At 36.7% G+C, this 16,560-nt stretch overlaps 1 protein-coding gene across 7 annotated transcripts in view; it reads left to right on the top strand.

Annotated features, from left to right (window-relative positions):
• REPS1 (RALBP1 associated Eps domain containing 1) overlaps positions 1-16,560 on the top strand; it is a 93,304-nt gene that overhangs the window by 69,053 nt on the left and 7,691 nt on the right. For 4 of the 7 annotated variants that reach the window (XM_040238782.1, XM_040238779.1, XM_040238777.1 and 1 more), the window contains 5 exons: positions 742-829; positions 1,585-1,686; positions 13,520-13,592; positions 14,988-15,106; positions 15,962-16,026. In XM_040238782.1, the coding sequence (XP_040094716.1) occupies positions 742-829; positions 1,585-1,686; positions 13,520-13,592; positions 14,988-15,106; positions 15,962-16,026 (447 nt within the window). The remainder of the gene's footprint in view (positions 1-741; positions 830-1,584; positions 1,687-13,519; positions 13,593-14,987; positions 15,107-15,961; positions 16,027-16,560) is intronic. The other 3 variants (XM_040238778.1, XM_040238783.1, XM_040238781.1) reach the window with 1 other exon arrangement.

The raw sequence follows: 16,560 nt of genomic DNA, 5'->3' as shown, positions 1-16,560 counted from the left end.
GAAAGGCTGCCATACAGTGCCTTATACACTTTTCAGTCTTTTCAGAAATTTGTTCTACCAGTTCCTTAACTGCTCTAACCAGACTTGCTACTCATGACTTAAGTTGAGGATTATCAGATGTATTATAGTCATGAAAAGTTTAAGTATTAGAGTAGGAGTGTTACTTATCCTAACTTAGAAAATGAATTCCTTTGTGCAAGTTTTATGCATGAATTTTAAACAGTTCTGTGGAACTAATCTATATAAAGTATGTATTGTGCCTACTGTTACAATATGATGGGCATTTCATTAACTTTGTTTATACATGAAAAAGAATGTCAAGTTTTTTTGAGCAGTTTAGTGAAAATGAGTTCAGTCTGTTACTCAGTCTTTGGATTCTCATAAATAGTTCACTTTTAACCTCAAAGGTTCAAATTTATATAATTTCATCAGATCGTTTCACACTTTGCCTTTGAATATTGTTGTGAATTGTGTAAGACCAATTTTTTTCTTCACATCTTTAACCATTGAGTTAAAATATACTTTTTATAAAACAAATCAGATTCTTAAGCATATATAGTAAGCTTGATTTTTTAAATATAATTCTGGAATTTTTAGTTAAAAAATTACTTCTCATGCTTAGTTTAGTGTGAATGAGAACTCTGTCCACTAGTTTTCGAAGTATTGTTAGTTTTGGTTATTTCATGGTATCTACTTGGCATTTTTAATACAAATTCTGTATGTCCTCCCATTTGTCTGTAGGATACTGCTATTGTTCATCCGGTTCCCATTCGGATGACTCCAAGCAAAATCCACATGCAGGAAATGGAACTTAAAAGAACTGGCAGTGGTAAGGAAACTGTTGCTGGGTTGTTTTTTAGTTTAGTGTGTTGTGTTAATATTTTAGGTTAGCATCAAACCAAAATACACAAGCAGTCATTCTGAGTTCAAATTCCTTTTGTTAATTACTTATTTTTAACATAGTACTTTCTACAGCAATATATGTATTATGTGTATATTTTTAAATTTAAGCAAATCATTGAATTTAATTTATAAAATTTTAAATAAGGACACTTGGAAAATGGGACTTTTCTGATGTGTTCTGTATTTTTATGATCATTCTTAGGAATCTACATTGAAAAATGTGTTCAAATTTTAACTGAAGAAGTATATGTTAAAATGAATATTGTCTTTGTTTATTTTGCTTTAATTCTTGAAGTTTCTCCTCAGTTTAGATTAAATGTTTTAGTTAGGGTCTCTCAAAGGTAGATTTGTTTTCTGTGTAGGTCAACAACAATAAATTACTTACTTTACGGTTGTTTGTGTGGTGCTTTATTTAACTAATTGCCCTAAGGGATAAAATTAACAAAGTATGAACATGCAGCTTGACTTTTTCATTATAAGGTATCTTCTGTTGTGGCAGATAACAAATTCTATATAAACAGGTTTATATTTATCCTATTAAAATATTACTTTGTCTTATATTTCATGGATTTACTTGCTACTTCTTTGGAGTATTAAAATGAAGTCTTATACTCTGAGGTTTATGAATTAATTAATTCAGGTACCTATATCTTATATGTTTACCTATTAATTCTCTTCTAGATCATACTAATCCCACTAGCCCATTGCTTGTGAAAACATCTGACCTTTCAGAAGAAAATAAGATAAATTCATCAGTGAAATTTGCTTCTGGAAATACTGTAGGTAAGTGAAAGACAAAATTACATCTTCTGTGTGAGGTTTGTTTTATTAGTTAATTTATTTTTAATTGGAGGACAATTGTTTTACAGTGTTGTGTTGGTTTCTGCCATACATCAACATGAGTCATCCAAAGGTATACATATGTTCCCTCCCTCCCACCCTACCCCATCCCATCCCATCCCTCTAGGTTATCACAGAGCACCGGGTCGCACTCCCTGTGGTATACAGCAGCTTCCCCTTAGCTATATGTTTTACATGTGATAATGTTTGTATTTCAGTGCTACTCCCTCAGTTCATCCCACCCTCTTCTGCCCACACTGTGTCCTTAAGCCTGTTCTCTATGTCTGAGTCTCTTTTCCTGCCCTGCAAATAGGTTCATCAATACCATTTTCCTAGATTCCATATATATGCATTAATATATGATCTTTTTCTCTTTCTGACTTATTTCACTCTGAATAAATGGCTCTAGGTTCATCCATCTCAGTAGATCTGATTCAAACTCTTTCATTGTTATATGGCTGAGTAATATTCCATTGTATATTTGTACCACAACTTCTTTATCCATTCATCTTTCAACAGAGATCTAGGTTGCTTCTATGTCTGCAGTGAACAGTTACTGTTTTCTCAGGGCATATGCCCAGTAGTGGGATTGCTAGGTCATATGGTAGATTAATTCTTAGTTTTTAATGACATCTCCATACTGTTCTCTATAGTGGCTATATCAGTTTGCATTCCCACCAACAGTGCAAGAGTGTTCCTTTTTTTCCACATTCTCTCCAGCATTTATTTTTTGCACATTTTTTGATGATGGCCATTATGACTGGTGTGGTATGATACCTCATTGTAGTTTTGAATGCATTTCTCTAATAATAATTGATGTTGAGCATTTTTCATGTTTATTAGTCATCTGTATGTCATCTTTGGAGAAATGTATGTTGAGGTCTTCTGCTTGTTTTTTAATTGGTTTGTTGCTTTTTCTGATACTGAGCTGCATGAGTTGCTTGTATATTTTGGAGATTAATCCCTTATCAGTTGTTTCATTTGCAGTTACTTTCTCTCATTCTGAGGGTTGTCTTTAAATCTTGTTTATGGTTTCCCTTTGCTGTGCCAAAGCTTTTAAGTTTAATTAGATCTCATTTGTATATTTTTATTTCCATTACTCTAGGAGGTGGGTCATAGTGGATCTTGATATGATTTATGTCAGAGTGTTTGCCTATGTTTTCCTCTTAAGAATTTTATAGTTTCTGGTCTTACATTTAGGTCTTTAATCCATTTTGAGTTTATCTTTGTGTGTGGTTTTAGGAAGTGTTCTAATTCCTTCTTTTACACATAGCTGTCCAGTTTTCCCAGCACCACTTATTGAAGATACTGTCTTTTCAATAAAAGACTTTTCATCCTATAGTCTTGCCTCCGTTGTCAAAGATAAAGTCCTGCATCCTTGCCACACCTGCCCATAGATGTGTGGGTTTATCTCTGGGCTTTCTATCTTGTACCATTGGTTTGTATTTCTGTTTTCGTGCTGGTACCATTCTGTCTTGATGACTGTACATTGTAGTGCAGTCTGAAGTCAGGGAGGTTGATTCCTCCAGTGCCATTCTTTCTCAAGTTTGCTTTGGCTATTCAGGGTCTTTTGTGTTTCCATACAAATTGTGGATATTTTTTGTTCTAGTTCTGTAAAAAATGTCATTGGTAATTTGATAAGGATTACTTTGACTCTGTAGATTGCTTTGTGTAGTATCATCATTTTCACAATATTGATTCTTCCAATCCAAGAAAGAACATGGTATAACTCTCCATCTGTTTATGTTGTCTTTGATTTCCTTTATCAGTGTCTTAATAGTTTTCTATATATTGCTTTTACATTTCCTTAGGTAGACTTATTCCTGGGTGTTTATTTTTTTGTTGCAATGGTGAATGGGATTGATTCCTTAATTTCTTTTTCTGATTTTTCATTCTTAGTGCATAGGAATGCAAGGGATTTCTGTGTATTAATTTTATATCCTGCAACTTTACTAAATTAATTCATCAATTAGCTCTAGTGATTTTCTGATGGTATCTTTAGGCTTTTGTATGTAGCTAATCATGTCATCTGCAAACAGAATTTTACTTCTTCTTTTCCAATATGGATTCCTTTTATTTCTTTTTCCTCTCCTAGCCATGGCTAGGACTTCCAAAGCTATGTTGTTAATAATAGTGGCAAGAGTGGGCACCCTTGTCGTCTTCTTGATCTTCAAGGAGATGCTTTCAGTTTTTCACCATTGAGAATAATATTTGCCATGGGTTTATCATATATGACCTTTATTACTTGAGATAGGTTCCTTTTTTTCCAATTTTCTGGAGAGTTTTACCATAAATGTGTGCTGAATTTTGTCAGAAGCTCTTTCTGCATCTGTTGAGATTATCATATAATTTTTATTTTTTAATTTGTTAATATGGTGTGTCACATTGATTGATTTGCATATATTGGAGAAGCCTGGCATCCCTGGGATAAACCCAATTTGATCTTGGTGTATGATCCTTTTAATGTGTTGCTGGATTGTGTTTGCTAGAATTTTGTTGAAGATTTTTGCATCTTATGTTCATCAGTGACATAGACTGTAATTTTCTTTTTTTGTGATTTCCTTGTCTGGTTTTGGTGTCAGGATTATGGTAGCCTCATAGAATGAGTTTGAAAGTGTTCCTTCCTCCGCAATTTTTGGAAGACTTTGAGAAGGATGGCGCTTCTCAAAACATTTGATAAGAATTCACCTGTGAAGCCATCTGACTTTTGTTTTTTGGGGAGATTTTTGATCACAGTTTTTATTTCAGTGCTTGTGATTGGCTTGTTCAAAATTTTTATTTCTTCCTGGTTCAGTCTTGGAAGGTTGAACGTTCCTAAGTATCTGTTCATTTCTTTCAGATTGTCCATTTTATTGGCATATTGTTGCTCGTAATAGTCTCTTATGATCCTTTGTATTTCTGCATTGTCTGTTGTAACCTCTTCTTTTTCGTTTCTAATTTTGTTGATTTGAGTCTTCTCCATTTTTTTCTTGATGAGTCTGGCTAATGATTTGTCAATTTTGTTCATCTTCTCGAAGAACTAGCTTTTAGTTTTACTGATTTTTGCTGTTCTTTCTTTTATTTTTTACTTACTTCTGCTCTGATCTTTATTATTTATTTCCTTCTGTTAACTTTGAGATTTTTTTCCCCTTATTTTTCCAATTGCTTAAAGTGTAAGGTTAGATGGTCTATTCAGTGGTTTTCTTTTTTCTTGAGGTAGGACTCTGTTGCTGTAAACTTCCCTCCTAGAACTGCTTTTTGCAGCATCACATAGGTATTGAGTCATCATGTTTTTGTTATCATTTGTTTTTCTAGGTATTTGTTTATTTCCCTTTTTATTTCTTCAGTAACCTGTTGCTTATTTTAAAACGTATTATTTAATATGTTTTAAATGTATTCCCCATGTGTTTGTGTTTTTTTACAGCTTTTTTTCCCCACAGTTGATAATCTAGTCTCATAGCACTGTGGTCAGAAAAGATGCTTGATATAATTTCAGTTCTCTTAAATTTACCAAGGCTTGATTTGTGACCCAAGATGTGATCTACCCTGGAGAATGTTTCTTACGCAGACCTTGAGAAGAAGGTTTATTTTTCTGCATTTGGATGGAATGTCCTAAAGATATCAGTTAGATCATCTGGTCTGATGTGTCATTGAAGGGTTATGTTCCCTTATTTTTTGTTTTGATGACCTGTCCATTGGTGTAAGTGGGGTGTTAAAGTCCCTTACTAATTGTTTTACTGTCAATTTCCCCTTTTATGACTATTAGTGTTTGCCTTAGGTGTTGAGATGCTTCTATTTTGGGTGTGTAAATATTTACAATTGTTGTGTCTTCTTGGATTGATCCCTTAATCATTGTGTAGTGTCCTTCTGTTATTTTTTGTAATATCCTTTATATTAAGGTCTATTTTGTCTGATATAAGAATAGTTACTCCAGCTTCCTTTCAGTTTCCATTTGCATGGTATATCTTTTTCCATTCTCTCACTTTCAGTCCATATATATCTCTAGGTCTGAAGTGGGTCTTGTAGACAGCTTATATACAGGTCTTGTTTTTGTATCCATTCAGCCAGTCTGTGTCTTTTGGTTGGAGCATTTAATCCATTTACATTTAATGTAATTGTTGATACATATATTCCTATTGGCATTTTCTTAATTGTTTTTGTAAGTCTTTTCCTTCTCCTGTGTTTCCTGCCTATAGAGGTCCCTTTAGCATTTGTTGTAAAGCTGCTTTGGTGGTGCTAAATTCTCTTAACTTTTATCTGTAAAGCTTTTGATTTCTCTATCAATATTGAATGAGATTGTTGCTGAGTAGTGTAGTCTTGGTTGTAGATTTTTCCCTTTTGTTAAAGTACATCCTGCCATTGCCTCTGGCCTGCAGAGTTTCTATTGAAAGATCAGCTGTTAACTGTGTGGAGTTTCCCTTGTATGTTACTTGTTGCTTTTCACTTATTGCTTTTAATATTTTTTCTTTGTGTTTAATTTTTGTCAGTTTGATTAATATGTGTCTCAGCATGTTTCTCCTTGGATTTATCCTTTATGAAACTCTCTGTGTTTCTTGGATTTGATTGGCTATTTCCTTTCACACATTAGGCAAGTTTTCAACTATAATCTCTTTTTTTTTTTTAACATATATATGTGGAATTTTTTTTTTTTTTTTGGTGTACATGCATTCCCATGAACCCCCCCTCCCACCCCCCTCCCCACAACATCTCTCTGGGTCATCCCCGCATACCAGCCCCAAGTGTGCCATATCCTGCATCGGACATAGACTGGCAATTCGATTCTTACATGATATTATACATGTTTCAATGCTATTCTCCCAAATCATCTCACCCTCTCCCTCTCCCACTGAGTCCAAAAGTCCGCTATACACATCTGTGTCTTTTTTTGCTGTCCTGCATACAGGGTCATCATTGCCATCTTTCTAAATTCCATATGTATGTGTTAGTATACTGTATTGGTGTTTTTCTTTCTGGCTTACTTCACTCTGTATAATCGGCTCCAGTTTCATCCATCTCATCAGAACTGATTCAAATGTATTCTTTTTAACGGCTGAGTAATACTCCATTGTGTATATGTACCACAGCTTTCTCATCCGTTCATCTGCTGATGGACAGTGATGGACATTGTTTCCATGTCCTGGCTATTATAAACAGTGCTGCGATGAACATTGGGGTACATGTGTCTCTTTCAATTCTGGTTTCCTCAGTGTGTATGCCCAGCAGTGGGATTGCTGGGTCATAAGGTAGTTCTATTTGCCATTTTTTAAGGAATCTCCACACTGTTCTCCATAGTGGCTGTACTAGTTTGCATTCCCACCAACAGTGTAGGAGGGTTCCCTTCTCTCCACACCCTCTCCAGCATTTATTGCTTGCAGATTTTTGGATCACAGACATTCTGACTGGTGTGAAGTGGTACCTCATTGTGGTTTTGATTTGCATTTCTCTAATAATGAGTGATGTTGAGCATCTTTTCATTGTTTGTTAGCCATCCATATGTCTTCTTTGGAGAAATGTCTATTTAGTTCTTTGGCCTATTTTTTGATTGGGTCGTTTATTTTTCTGGAATTGAGCTGCAGGAGTTGCTTGTATATTTTTGAGATTAGTTGTTTGTCAGTTGCTTCATTTGCTATTATTTTCTCCCATTCGGAAGGCTGTCTTTTCACCCTGCTTATATTTTCCTTTGTTGTGCAGAAGCTTTTAATTTTAATTAGGTCCCATTTGTTTACTTTTGCTTTTATTTCCAGAATTCTGGGAGGTGGATCATAGAGGATCCTGCTGTGGTTTATGTCGGAGAGGGTTTTGCCTATGTTCTCCTCTAGGAGTTTTATAGTTTCTGGTCTTACATTTAGATCTTTAATCCATTTTGAGTTTATCTTTGTGTGCGGTGTTAGAAAGTGATCTAGTTTCATTCTTTTACAAGTGGTTGACCAGTTTTCCCAGCACCACTTGTTAAAGAGATTGTCTTTACTCCATTGTATATTCTTGCCTCCTTTGTCAAAGATAAGGTGTCCATATGTGTGTGGATTTATCTCTGGGCTTTCTATTTTGTTCCATTGATCTATATTTCTGTCTTTGTGCCAATACCATACTGTCTTGATGACTGTGGCTTTGTAGTAGAGCCTGAAGTCAGGCAAGTTGATTCCTCCAGTTCCATTCTTCTTTCTCAAGATTGCTTTGGCTATTCGTGGTTTTTTGTATTTCCATACAAATCTTGAAATTATTTGTTCTAGTTCTGTGAAAAATATCGCTGGAAGCTTGATAGGGATTGCATTGAATTTGTAAATTGCTTTAGGTAGTATACTCATTTTCACTATATGGATTCTTCCGATCCATGAGCATGGTATATTTCTCCATCTATTAGTGTCCTCTTTGATTTCTTTATCAGTGTTTTATAGTTTTCTATATATAGGTCTTTAGTTTCTTTAGGTAGATATATTCCTAAGTATTTTATTCTTTTTGTTGCAATGGTGAATGGAATTGTTTCCTTAATTTCTTTTTCTACTTTCTCATTATTAGTGTATAGGAACACTAATAATCTCTTAAAAATAATCTTAAATAATAATCTAAACAACTATAATCTCTTAAAAATTTTTTCAGACCCTTTCTTTTTCTCTTCTGCTTCTGGCACCCCTTAATTTGAATGTTGGTGTATTTAATATTTTACAACACAGTCCATGGAATTCTTCAGGCCAGAATACTGGAGTGGGTAGTTTAATATTATCCCCGCAGTCTCTGAGACTATCCCCAATTCTTCTCATTCTTTTGTGATTATTCTACTCTTCAGCAGTTATTTTCACTTATTCTGTCTTTCAGTTCATTCTTCGGCCTCAGTTGTTCTGCTTTTGATTTCCTGTAGATTATTTTTAATTTCGGTAATTGTGTTTGTCTCTGTTTATTCTTTGTTTCTTCTGGGTCATTGTTAAATGTGTTAAATGACTTGCATTTTCTCCATTCTGTTTTCGAGGTTGTGGATCATCTTTACTATCATCACTCCGAATTCTTTTTCAGGTAGTTGGCCTATTTCCTCTTTGTTTGTTTGGTGTTGTGGGTTTCTACCTTGTTCATTCATTTGTACCATATTTCTCTGTTTTTTCATGTTATCTAACTTACTGTGTTTGACGTATCCTCTCTTGTTTTTGGTCTTGCCATCAGTGAGTGAGGTTGGTCCAGTGGTTTGTGTAGGCTTCGTGTTGGGAGGGACTTGTGCCTGCCTTCTGGTGGGAGGAGGTGAGTTTTTCCCCCCTCTAATGAGCAGGGCTGTGTGAGTGGTGTGTTTTAGGGTATCTCTGGGAAGCCTGTCTCCTCTTGAGGTCTTGCTTGTTGTTTGGGTAAGGTGCTCTTTGCTGGGTGGTGCCGGGTCTTGGATACAGGAAGAGGCCTTTGTGGGAGTTCTCACTAATTAAGACTCCCTGGGATCAGGAATTCTCTGGCCAACTAGTGTCCTGGACTCAGTGCTTCCAACCCAGAGGCTCAGGCCCAATCTCTCATCAAGGAACCAGGATCCCACAAGCTGTTTGTTATGGCAATAAAGGGGATTAAAACAAACACACACAAAAAAGAACCCCAGACAAATGGTGAATTCAAAATCAGGCAAATAGTAACAGAAACAAAGGAACACACACACACACAAAACCAAAATAGTCCAAAGAAAACAAAGTACAAGAGAGTGACCCTCTGAGCAAAGGAAACTATAAGTGATATCAACAAATTAAAAACAACACTAACTAAACAGAAAACAAGACCAAAGAAGAGAGCCAGCTGAGGAATAAAGCAAACAAACTAACATGGTGAAAAGAAGAAAGACAAAAATAGAAAAGTAAAGTATATAAAAAGATTTATATATAATAATCTTATTGTATATTCTCTATATATGTATATATATTCTATATATATATAAAGACTATATTGTATACAGTAGTGTATATATTATATATATAATATATAAATAATATATAAATCTTATTCTATATAAATAGAATTTATATATAATAAATAAGGAAACAACGAAACAACAACAAAGAAAAAGCCCCACAGATCTGCAAAAAGCCAATGTAGAGATAGATGTATATGAAGGAAATAAAATGTGTTTTTAAAAATTCTCAAAAGGTTAAATAGATACAATAATAATGAAGTCAACAACCATAGCGTCAGAGGAAAGAAAACCAGAATCCACTACAGAACAAATCAAAATATAAGGATAATAATAAATGTTTTTCTCAGATCTCAGCTGTCAGCATCCTTTCCCCTCCTGTGATTCACAGTCCACTTCCGCCTTGCTAGAAAGCCCTCCAGTCTTAGGGGAGCTAGTCTCTAGACCAGCTGTGGGGACAGCACAGACTCTAATCTAATTCTCCTCTTGTAGGTTCTTGGCTCCAGCGTCCACAGCTGTCAGAGCTAGGGGATTTTGTTTTGTGGATATACTCGCCCTTCTATGCATTCCATAGACACAGAGTCTGCCTACTTGATCATGTGGATATAATCTCTAGCTAGTATAGTTGGTGAAAAGGTTTTCAACCGTCTTCCTTGTCCACTCTGCCCCTGGAACTCAGTTGTGGTTTTACCCCCACCTCTGCTTGTGGGTCATTTACAGGAATTAGTTCCTGAGGCTGCCTCTAGGACTTGGGTCTGCCCCAGGGAGGACCTGTGTGCAGGTGGGGTGCTTAGGTCGCAGGGACTCTGATGGTGCCAGGTATGCTGGGAAGCCGGCAGTCTTGGGCACAGGAGATGTGGTGCTGTTAGAATCTCTTTCTAGCTTCTGGCAGCTGGCATTCAGAGGGTCTGATGAGGGTCCTTCTCTGTTGCTTGGCATGTCAGGCACTCAAATGGCCGCCTTCTCTGGGGTATTCCTCTGTTACTCAGCTGCACATGCCAGCATGTAGGGGGAGAAGTGATGGCGCCACTCCTTGAATGTGACTCAGCAGTAGCACCCTGCTTCCATGACTGCCTAACTTTATTCCAAAGGCATTCCCTACAGCAGTCTCCTCTCTCCCATCCCTCCCGGCTGTTTGCCCAAAGTCAACAGCAGTCCTTGCCCTGGGATTGCGGTTACACTCCAGCTCCCAGCTGCTCTGCGTTCTGGTGGGCTGTGTCCCTGCCTGGGCTATGTAGGGCCACGGCACAGATTGTCTGTGTGGTTCTCACTCCATTCAGACTGTCACAAATCAGGTCCTTCACTCTCCAACAGTCTCTGATGCTTCCCCTTTGTCCCAGCTGATTGCCCTGATACAGGGATATCACCCCTTCTTCCACTTGCCCACCTGCGGGGGACAGGTTCAGTTGTGCTGACTCTCCTCCTCTTCTTCCCTTCCCTCCTTTGTCCTGCCCAGTTTTGTGTGGATCTGTATATTCCTTTCCGGTGGTCAGGGACTCCCGCTGGCTCTAAGCTGGTGCTCTGCAAGATCTTCTGCACCTGAAGAAGTGTTCCTGATGCATCTGTGAAGAGAGGTGTACTCCACTTCCACGTGCTCCTCTGCCATCTTATCCTTAGTCTACATTTAGAACCCAAATAGTTTGAGTATATAACCATTTAGTATTATCGTCACTGGATAATGCAGAGAATAGTCAATCCTTTTAAAGACCCCTACCCTCTGTATTCAGAGAAGGCAATGGCACCCCACTCCAGTACTCTTGCCTGGAAAACCCCATGGACGAAGGAGCCTAGTGGGCTGCAGTCCATGGGGTCGCTAGGAGTTGGACACGACTGAGTGACTGCACTTTCACTTTTCACTGTCATGCATTGGAGAAGGAAATGGCAACCCACTCCAGTGTTCTTGCTTGGAGAATCCCAGGGACGGGGGAGCCTGGTGGGCTGCCGTCTCTGGGGTCGCACAGAGTCGGACAGGACTGAAGCGACTTAGCAGCAGCAGCAGCAGCAACCCTCTGTATTAATAAATGGATGCCTGTTGTCACTGCACCTGCTTCAAGGCAGGCCTCCTGTTGGCCATTCCTCTCAGCTAGCTCTTGCCCACTCCTTTCTTCCTCTCACAGGAGATTGTGTACATGTTCATTCAGTCATTGTTAATGGAATACTATTAATATGTGTCAGACTCTGTTCTAGATACTGAGTATTGAGCAGTAAACAAAACAAAAATTTCTTTGCCCTTATGAAGTTTGCATTTTATAGGGGAGACAAGAGAAAAAGGAAATAAAAATAACTGTATCTTAGGATATAGTCAACACCCTGGATAAAAATTTAAGTTGTGAAAGGGGAGAGGGAGTGACAGTTTAAGGTGATCAAAGAAAGCCTTACCAAAAAGTGGCATTTGAGTTAAAACTTGAAGGAGATGAATTTAACTGTGTGAGTATCTTAAGGAAGGACATTTTAGGCCAAAGGAATAGCCAGTATGGAGCCCTGGTTTAGGGAAGATGCCTTCTTTATATCTACTGGAAACAGCCAGCAAACACCTGAACTAGAACTAGCATGTAGGAGAATAGTAACCGGGAAGCAGTGTAAGACTGACTTCTACCGAGAAAGATGAAACGCCATTTAGGTTTCTGAATGGAGAAGTGATATAACCTGACCTTCCTTTTTTAACAAGATCATTCTGGCTGCTATATTGGTAATAGACCAGAAGAAGGCAAGAATTCAAACAGGGAAAGACGGTTTTAGGAAATGGTTATAATAATACAGGCAAGAGAAGATTATGTCTTGGCCTAGGGTGGTAGCAGTAGAAGTGTTAGAAGTGGTCAGATTCTGGCTAGATTTTGTGGGAAAAGACCACAGGATTTGTTACCTTGGTGATACAGGATGTAGGGGGTGGGGGCAGGGGAATCAGGGTGATTCAAGGGATGTTAGCCAGAGCCACTGTAAATTGAAGAACTCTATTATAGTAGAAGATTGGTGGGAGAAAGGGTAGGAATTCAGTTTTGGCCGTTTTTGGTCTGAGATGCCTGTTAACAAAGTCCAAATGGGAATGTGTTAATTTTAGCATCATTCCTGTACCAATTATTAAACTTCTCAGTGATTTGACAGGAAAAAGAAGCAGGATACACTTTGAAATGAAACTAAACTAAACCAGTCCCTTCAATTTATAACTCTTGAAAGGTATTTCGTAGTATTTCTTCAGATTATCCCTAGAGTTTCTGTTTTAAAACTTCTTTATTGCTTCATAGCTGTTAGTCTGATTCTGGGATTCTCTGCTCCTTTATAAGATTTTGAGGAAATTGAAAATATGTCCTCAGGTGAAAAATTGGTACCCTCTGGCTAATTTCATAAGTTTTATCATTGTCTAAGCACAGTTTATTCCTTTATCAACTTTTTAAAAATTTGCATAAATAATTTTTAAGTTTGCTTTTTAACTTAAAATGCTTCTAATTTATCCTTTAAAATGAATTGTTTTCATTATAAAAACTATTCACACTTGTAGAAATGTAATAAAAATAAGAAAATATAAGTTATAATCTCACTGTTCCACAAATGACCATAATTAACATCCATTGTCAACCTTAATCTTTACTTTGAGCATGTTATATTTTTATATAAAATGAAGTTGTGATATATGTACTATTTCCTGCCCTGCTTCGATGTAACTGATTTTGAATATTTCTCTATTATCAAACAGTAACTTTTTTAGATTGTAATTGCTCTCTCTGCATAGTATTTTGTTGTATAAGTACACCATTTATTTGATTTATATCTAATCTTTTATGGTTAGTAATACAATGCTGAAACATTAACCTGTTGGCTAATCTTTGAATATCCCTGGTTTGAAACAATAATTCAGTTACCTTTTTAGGGCATATAGAATAAAAAGTAAAGAAATGATTATTATTAAATAGGATATATCCCATTTATCAGCAGATGGGTACAGTAGTTCAGACTCTTTTACTTCGGATCCAGAACAGATTGGAAACAACGTAACTCGTCAAAGGTTAGTGTTTCTGTTAATTTAAAAAGCATAATTAAAGTATTTTGTTACATTTTAATATTGAAAATTATTTGAAACCAAGTATAAATTATTTTTGGAGAAGGAAATGGCAACCCATCCAGTATTCTTGCCTGAGGAATCCCGTGGACAGTGGAGCCTGGTGGGCTGCAGTCCACAGGGTCACACAGAGTCTAAGTGACTCAGCATGCATGCATGCATAAATTATTTTTCTCAGTTCTTCACTTCTTTGTAGGCTGTCAGGTTACCTATTGATTTATGTAAAAGGGAAATGATTTTTACTCTTTGCAAAGCAAAGCAAAAGGAATCGTTGTCTTCTTGGTGTTCTGTGGAAGGTTTAAAATAAACTGATAACTTCTTGGCAGTTGGTTTAATACAGTTCTTTTTTGTAGCTGAGCAGTGAGAGTCTCTTTAAGTATGAAATGTACAGATTTCCTTTTAGAGCCTTATGGGACAAGTACCAAAAGACTTTGGTGTTTTAAAATGTCATCTGGACATGCAGCCCAGTGTTGGGCTACCTACCCATCCTGAAGACCTGTATCACATGTTAACATTTCAGGCACAGACAAAAATGATGCGAGACAGGGTGAGGTGGCAAGGGGTCTGTCTCCCAGGGCTTCACCATCCTCTCAAAACTGCACAGGACAGAAGAATCTTTTTCTGCTGCTTTTCATACATCATAAGAGTGTTTTGCCACACACCTGGAGGATGTATGGAGAGAGTGGTAACGTAGACTCTCCAAGAGCTCACACAGTCAGAAGGCTGCTTCTTCATATGTCTTAGAGTTCTCATTTGGGATTTTAGTCTGCTTTTTATTCCTATAAGTGAGGATTAGATTGTCTTAGTCCATGAGATTCTTCAGAATATAGAAGACTTTGGTGCTAAAAGCAGATCTCCAGGGTGAGTGAACATGAGTAGAATCACCTCTAAAATGAGTGATTTTAAGATGAGATGGCATCTCACATAGTTGAGCCAAAGTGTACTTCAGCTTACCAAATTTAAATAAGTTGAAAGCTAACCATATCTGAAAGTACAGTTTCTCTTCTTTGAAAACAGCTTTTCAGACTAATATCACCTTTAACTAAATATGAAAACAATACACTCAGTTAGTAGTCACCTTGAATTCATGTTAATAACTTTTTTAAAGTTCTTTAAAATTTTGTTAAATGAATAATTATAAAGAAGATTATTTGCTATATTAAGTAACTGCTTGTTGAATGCACATCGTAAATAATACTCTATTCATTGTAATACTTGTGTACCCTCTGGAGAAAATGTCACACCAATAAGATCCTTTGCTGCTTAGCTAAGTTTGATTGCTTAAAAAGAAAAGCTGCAATATCAATAACGTGACCAATTGTAATGGGGCCAATTTTGCAGGTCTCATTCAGGAACATCGCCTGAAAACACTGCACCACCACCTCCACCTCCAAGGCCTCAGCCCTCTCATTCTAGATCATCATCTTTAGATATGAATCGGACCTTTTCCGTCACAACAGGTAGGGGTTAGAGAACTGTGATACAAATTAAATATGTTAAATTGTTAAATATATTTAGTTGATTAAAGATACACAGTATTTTGTTTTCTCTTATTTTTTGATATTTATCTGAAGAAAAATTTTAAATTGAAAAAGTATCAGATGAAAGGGAATTTATTTTCCTTAATGACTGTCTAAAATGTGAGTTCAGATGATAAAGATGGGAACCTGAGAGAAGCCACAAGAGATTTTTAAAAGAAAAGTTTTATGTGGAGATATTAAGGAGGAAAAGCTAATAGGTCTTACATTACATGATAGAGCAGAGAGAGGAGTCATAACTTACTCAGAGGGTTCAATTTTTATATGACTGGTCTTACTGTTGGTCAAAATAGAAAAGTTAGGATAGAGGGTGATGGTGTTCTGTTTTTGATAATATGTGTTCGGAATGATGAGAAAGAAGAGAAAAATCGACAGGTCGCTGGACCTATGGGCTAAGCAAGATTGATATATTATTTGAGAATCATTTACTAGAAATAATAGACTAAAATGCTAAATGGAAAGAGGAAATTTGGAAGTCTTCATATTTGATAGCTAAAAGTAGTCAGAAAGGTGGGAAGAAAACCAAGAACATACAGTGTTACAGGAATAGGCAGGAGCAAGACGAGTGCTGTGTGCAGCAGAGTAAGAGAAGTGAGGTCTGAGAAGAGGCTGTGAGACTCAACCATATCCAGACAGTTGACAAGATGGACTTGGCTTCCAGTACAATACATTGGCATTTGAAATCTTTATCATTTGATCACATTCATTCAGCCTATCTGCTCTACTAGCAAAGTAATTATATATATTTACAAAAAGAAGACTTGTGTATTCACACAGGACAGCAACAGGCTGGAGTTGTTGCCCAACCTCCTGCAGTGCCTCCAAGACCACAGCCCTCACAGGTAATTCTCCTCGGTCTTCATTAGTAAGCATTGGTTATTATAGTCCCCTTGGTCAGTTTATCTGTTAGGTCTTTGATTCTATCCTAGAATTATTTTGAAAATCGGTAATTGCCTAACTCATTCTTTATGCATATTTAATTCGGAGAAGCTAGGTCTTTTCTTAGACGATAAGAATTCCAATAATGATTTGGGTTGTTTTTTGAAAGAAACTTAGAAGTGAATCAAATGATAGTGTCTCGGCAAAGGAGGGTTTAGAAGAAGGATCAGTGGATTGAGGGATAGGAGGTGTCATGTATGTCCTGGATCTAGTAGTGACTCAGGGTAACCTCCCTGTATCTTCCTGCATCAGTGAATAAAGTGTTGCACAACTAACAGGTCATAGTTGTTTCATCTGCATGAAACTATTATGTTCCAAAATAGATTCTAGTTTGTAGCTTAGTTTTATGTGACTGACTAGCTACATTTTTACATGAATGAATTAGGTTGATTTTTCTGAGTTAGAATCTTATAATGAAATTGGTTATTTGTAGTTAA

The sequence above is a fragment of the Oryx dammah genome, unplaced genomic scaffold (assembly GCF_014754425.2).
Source record: "Oryx dammah isolate SB20612 unplaced genomic scaffold, SCBI_Odam_1.1 HiC_scaffold_4, whole genome shotgun sequence".
In the NCBI taxonomy this organism is placed as follows: Eukaryota; Metazoa; Chordata; class Mammalia; order Artiodactyla; family Bovidae; genus Oryx; species Oryx dammah.
The sequence above is the reverse complement of the archived record's forward strand: the minus strand, read 5'-3'. Positions and strand labels throughout refer to the sequence as shown.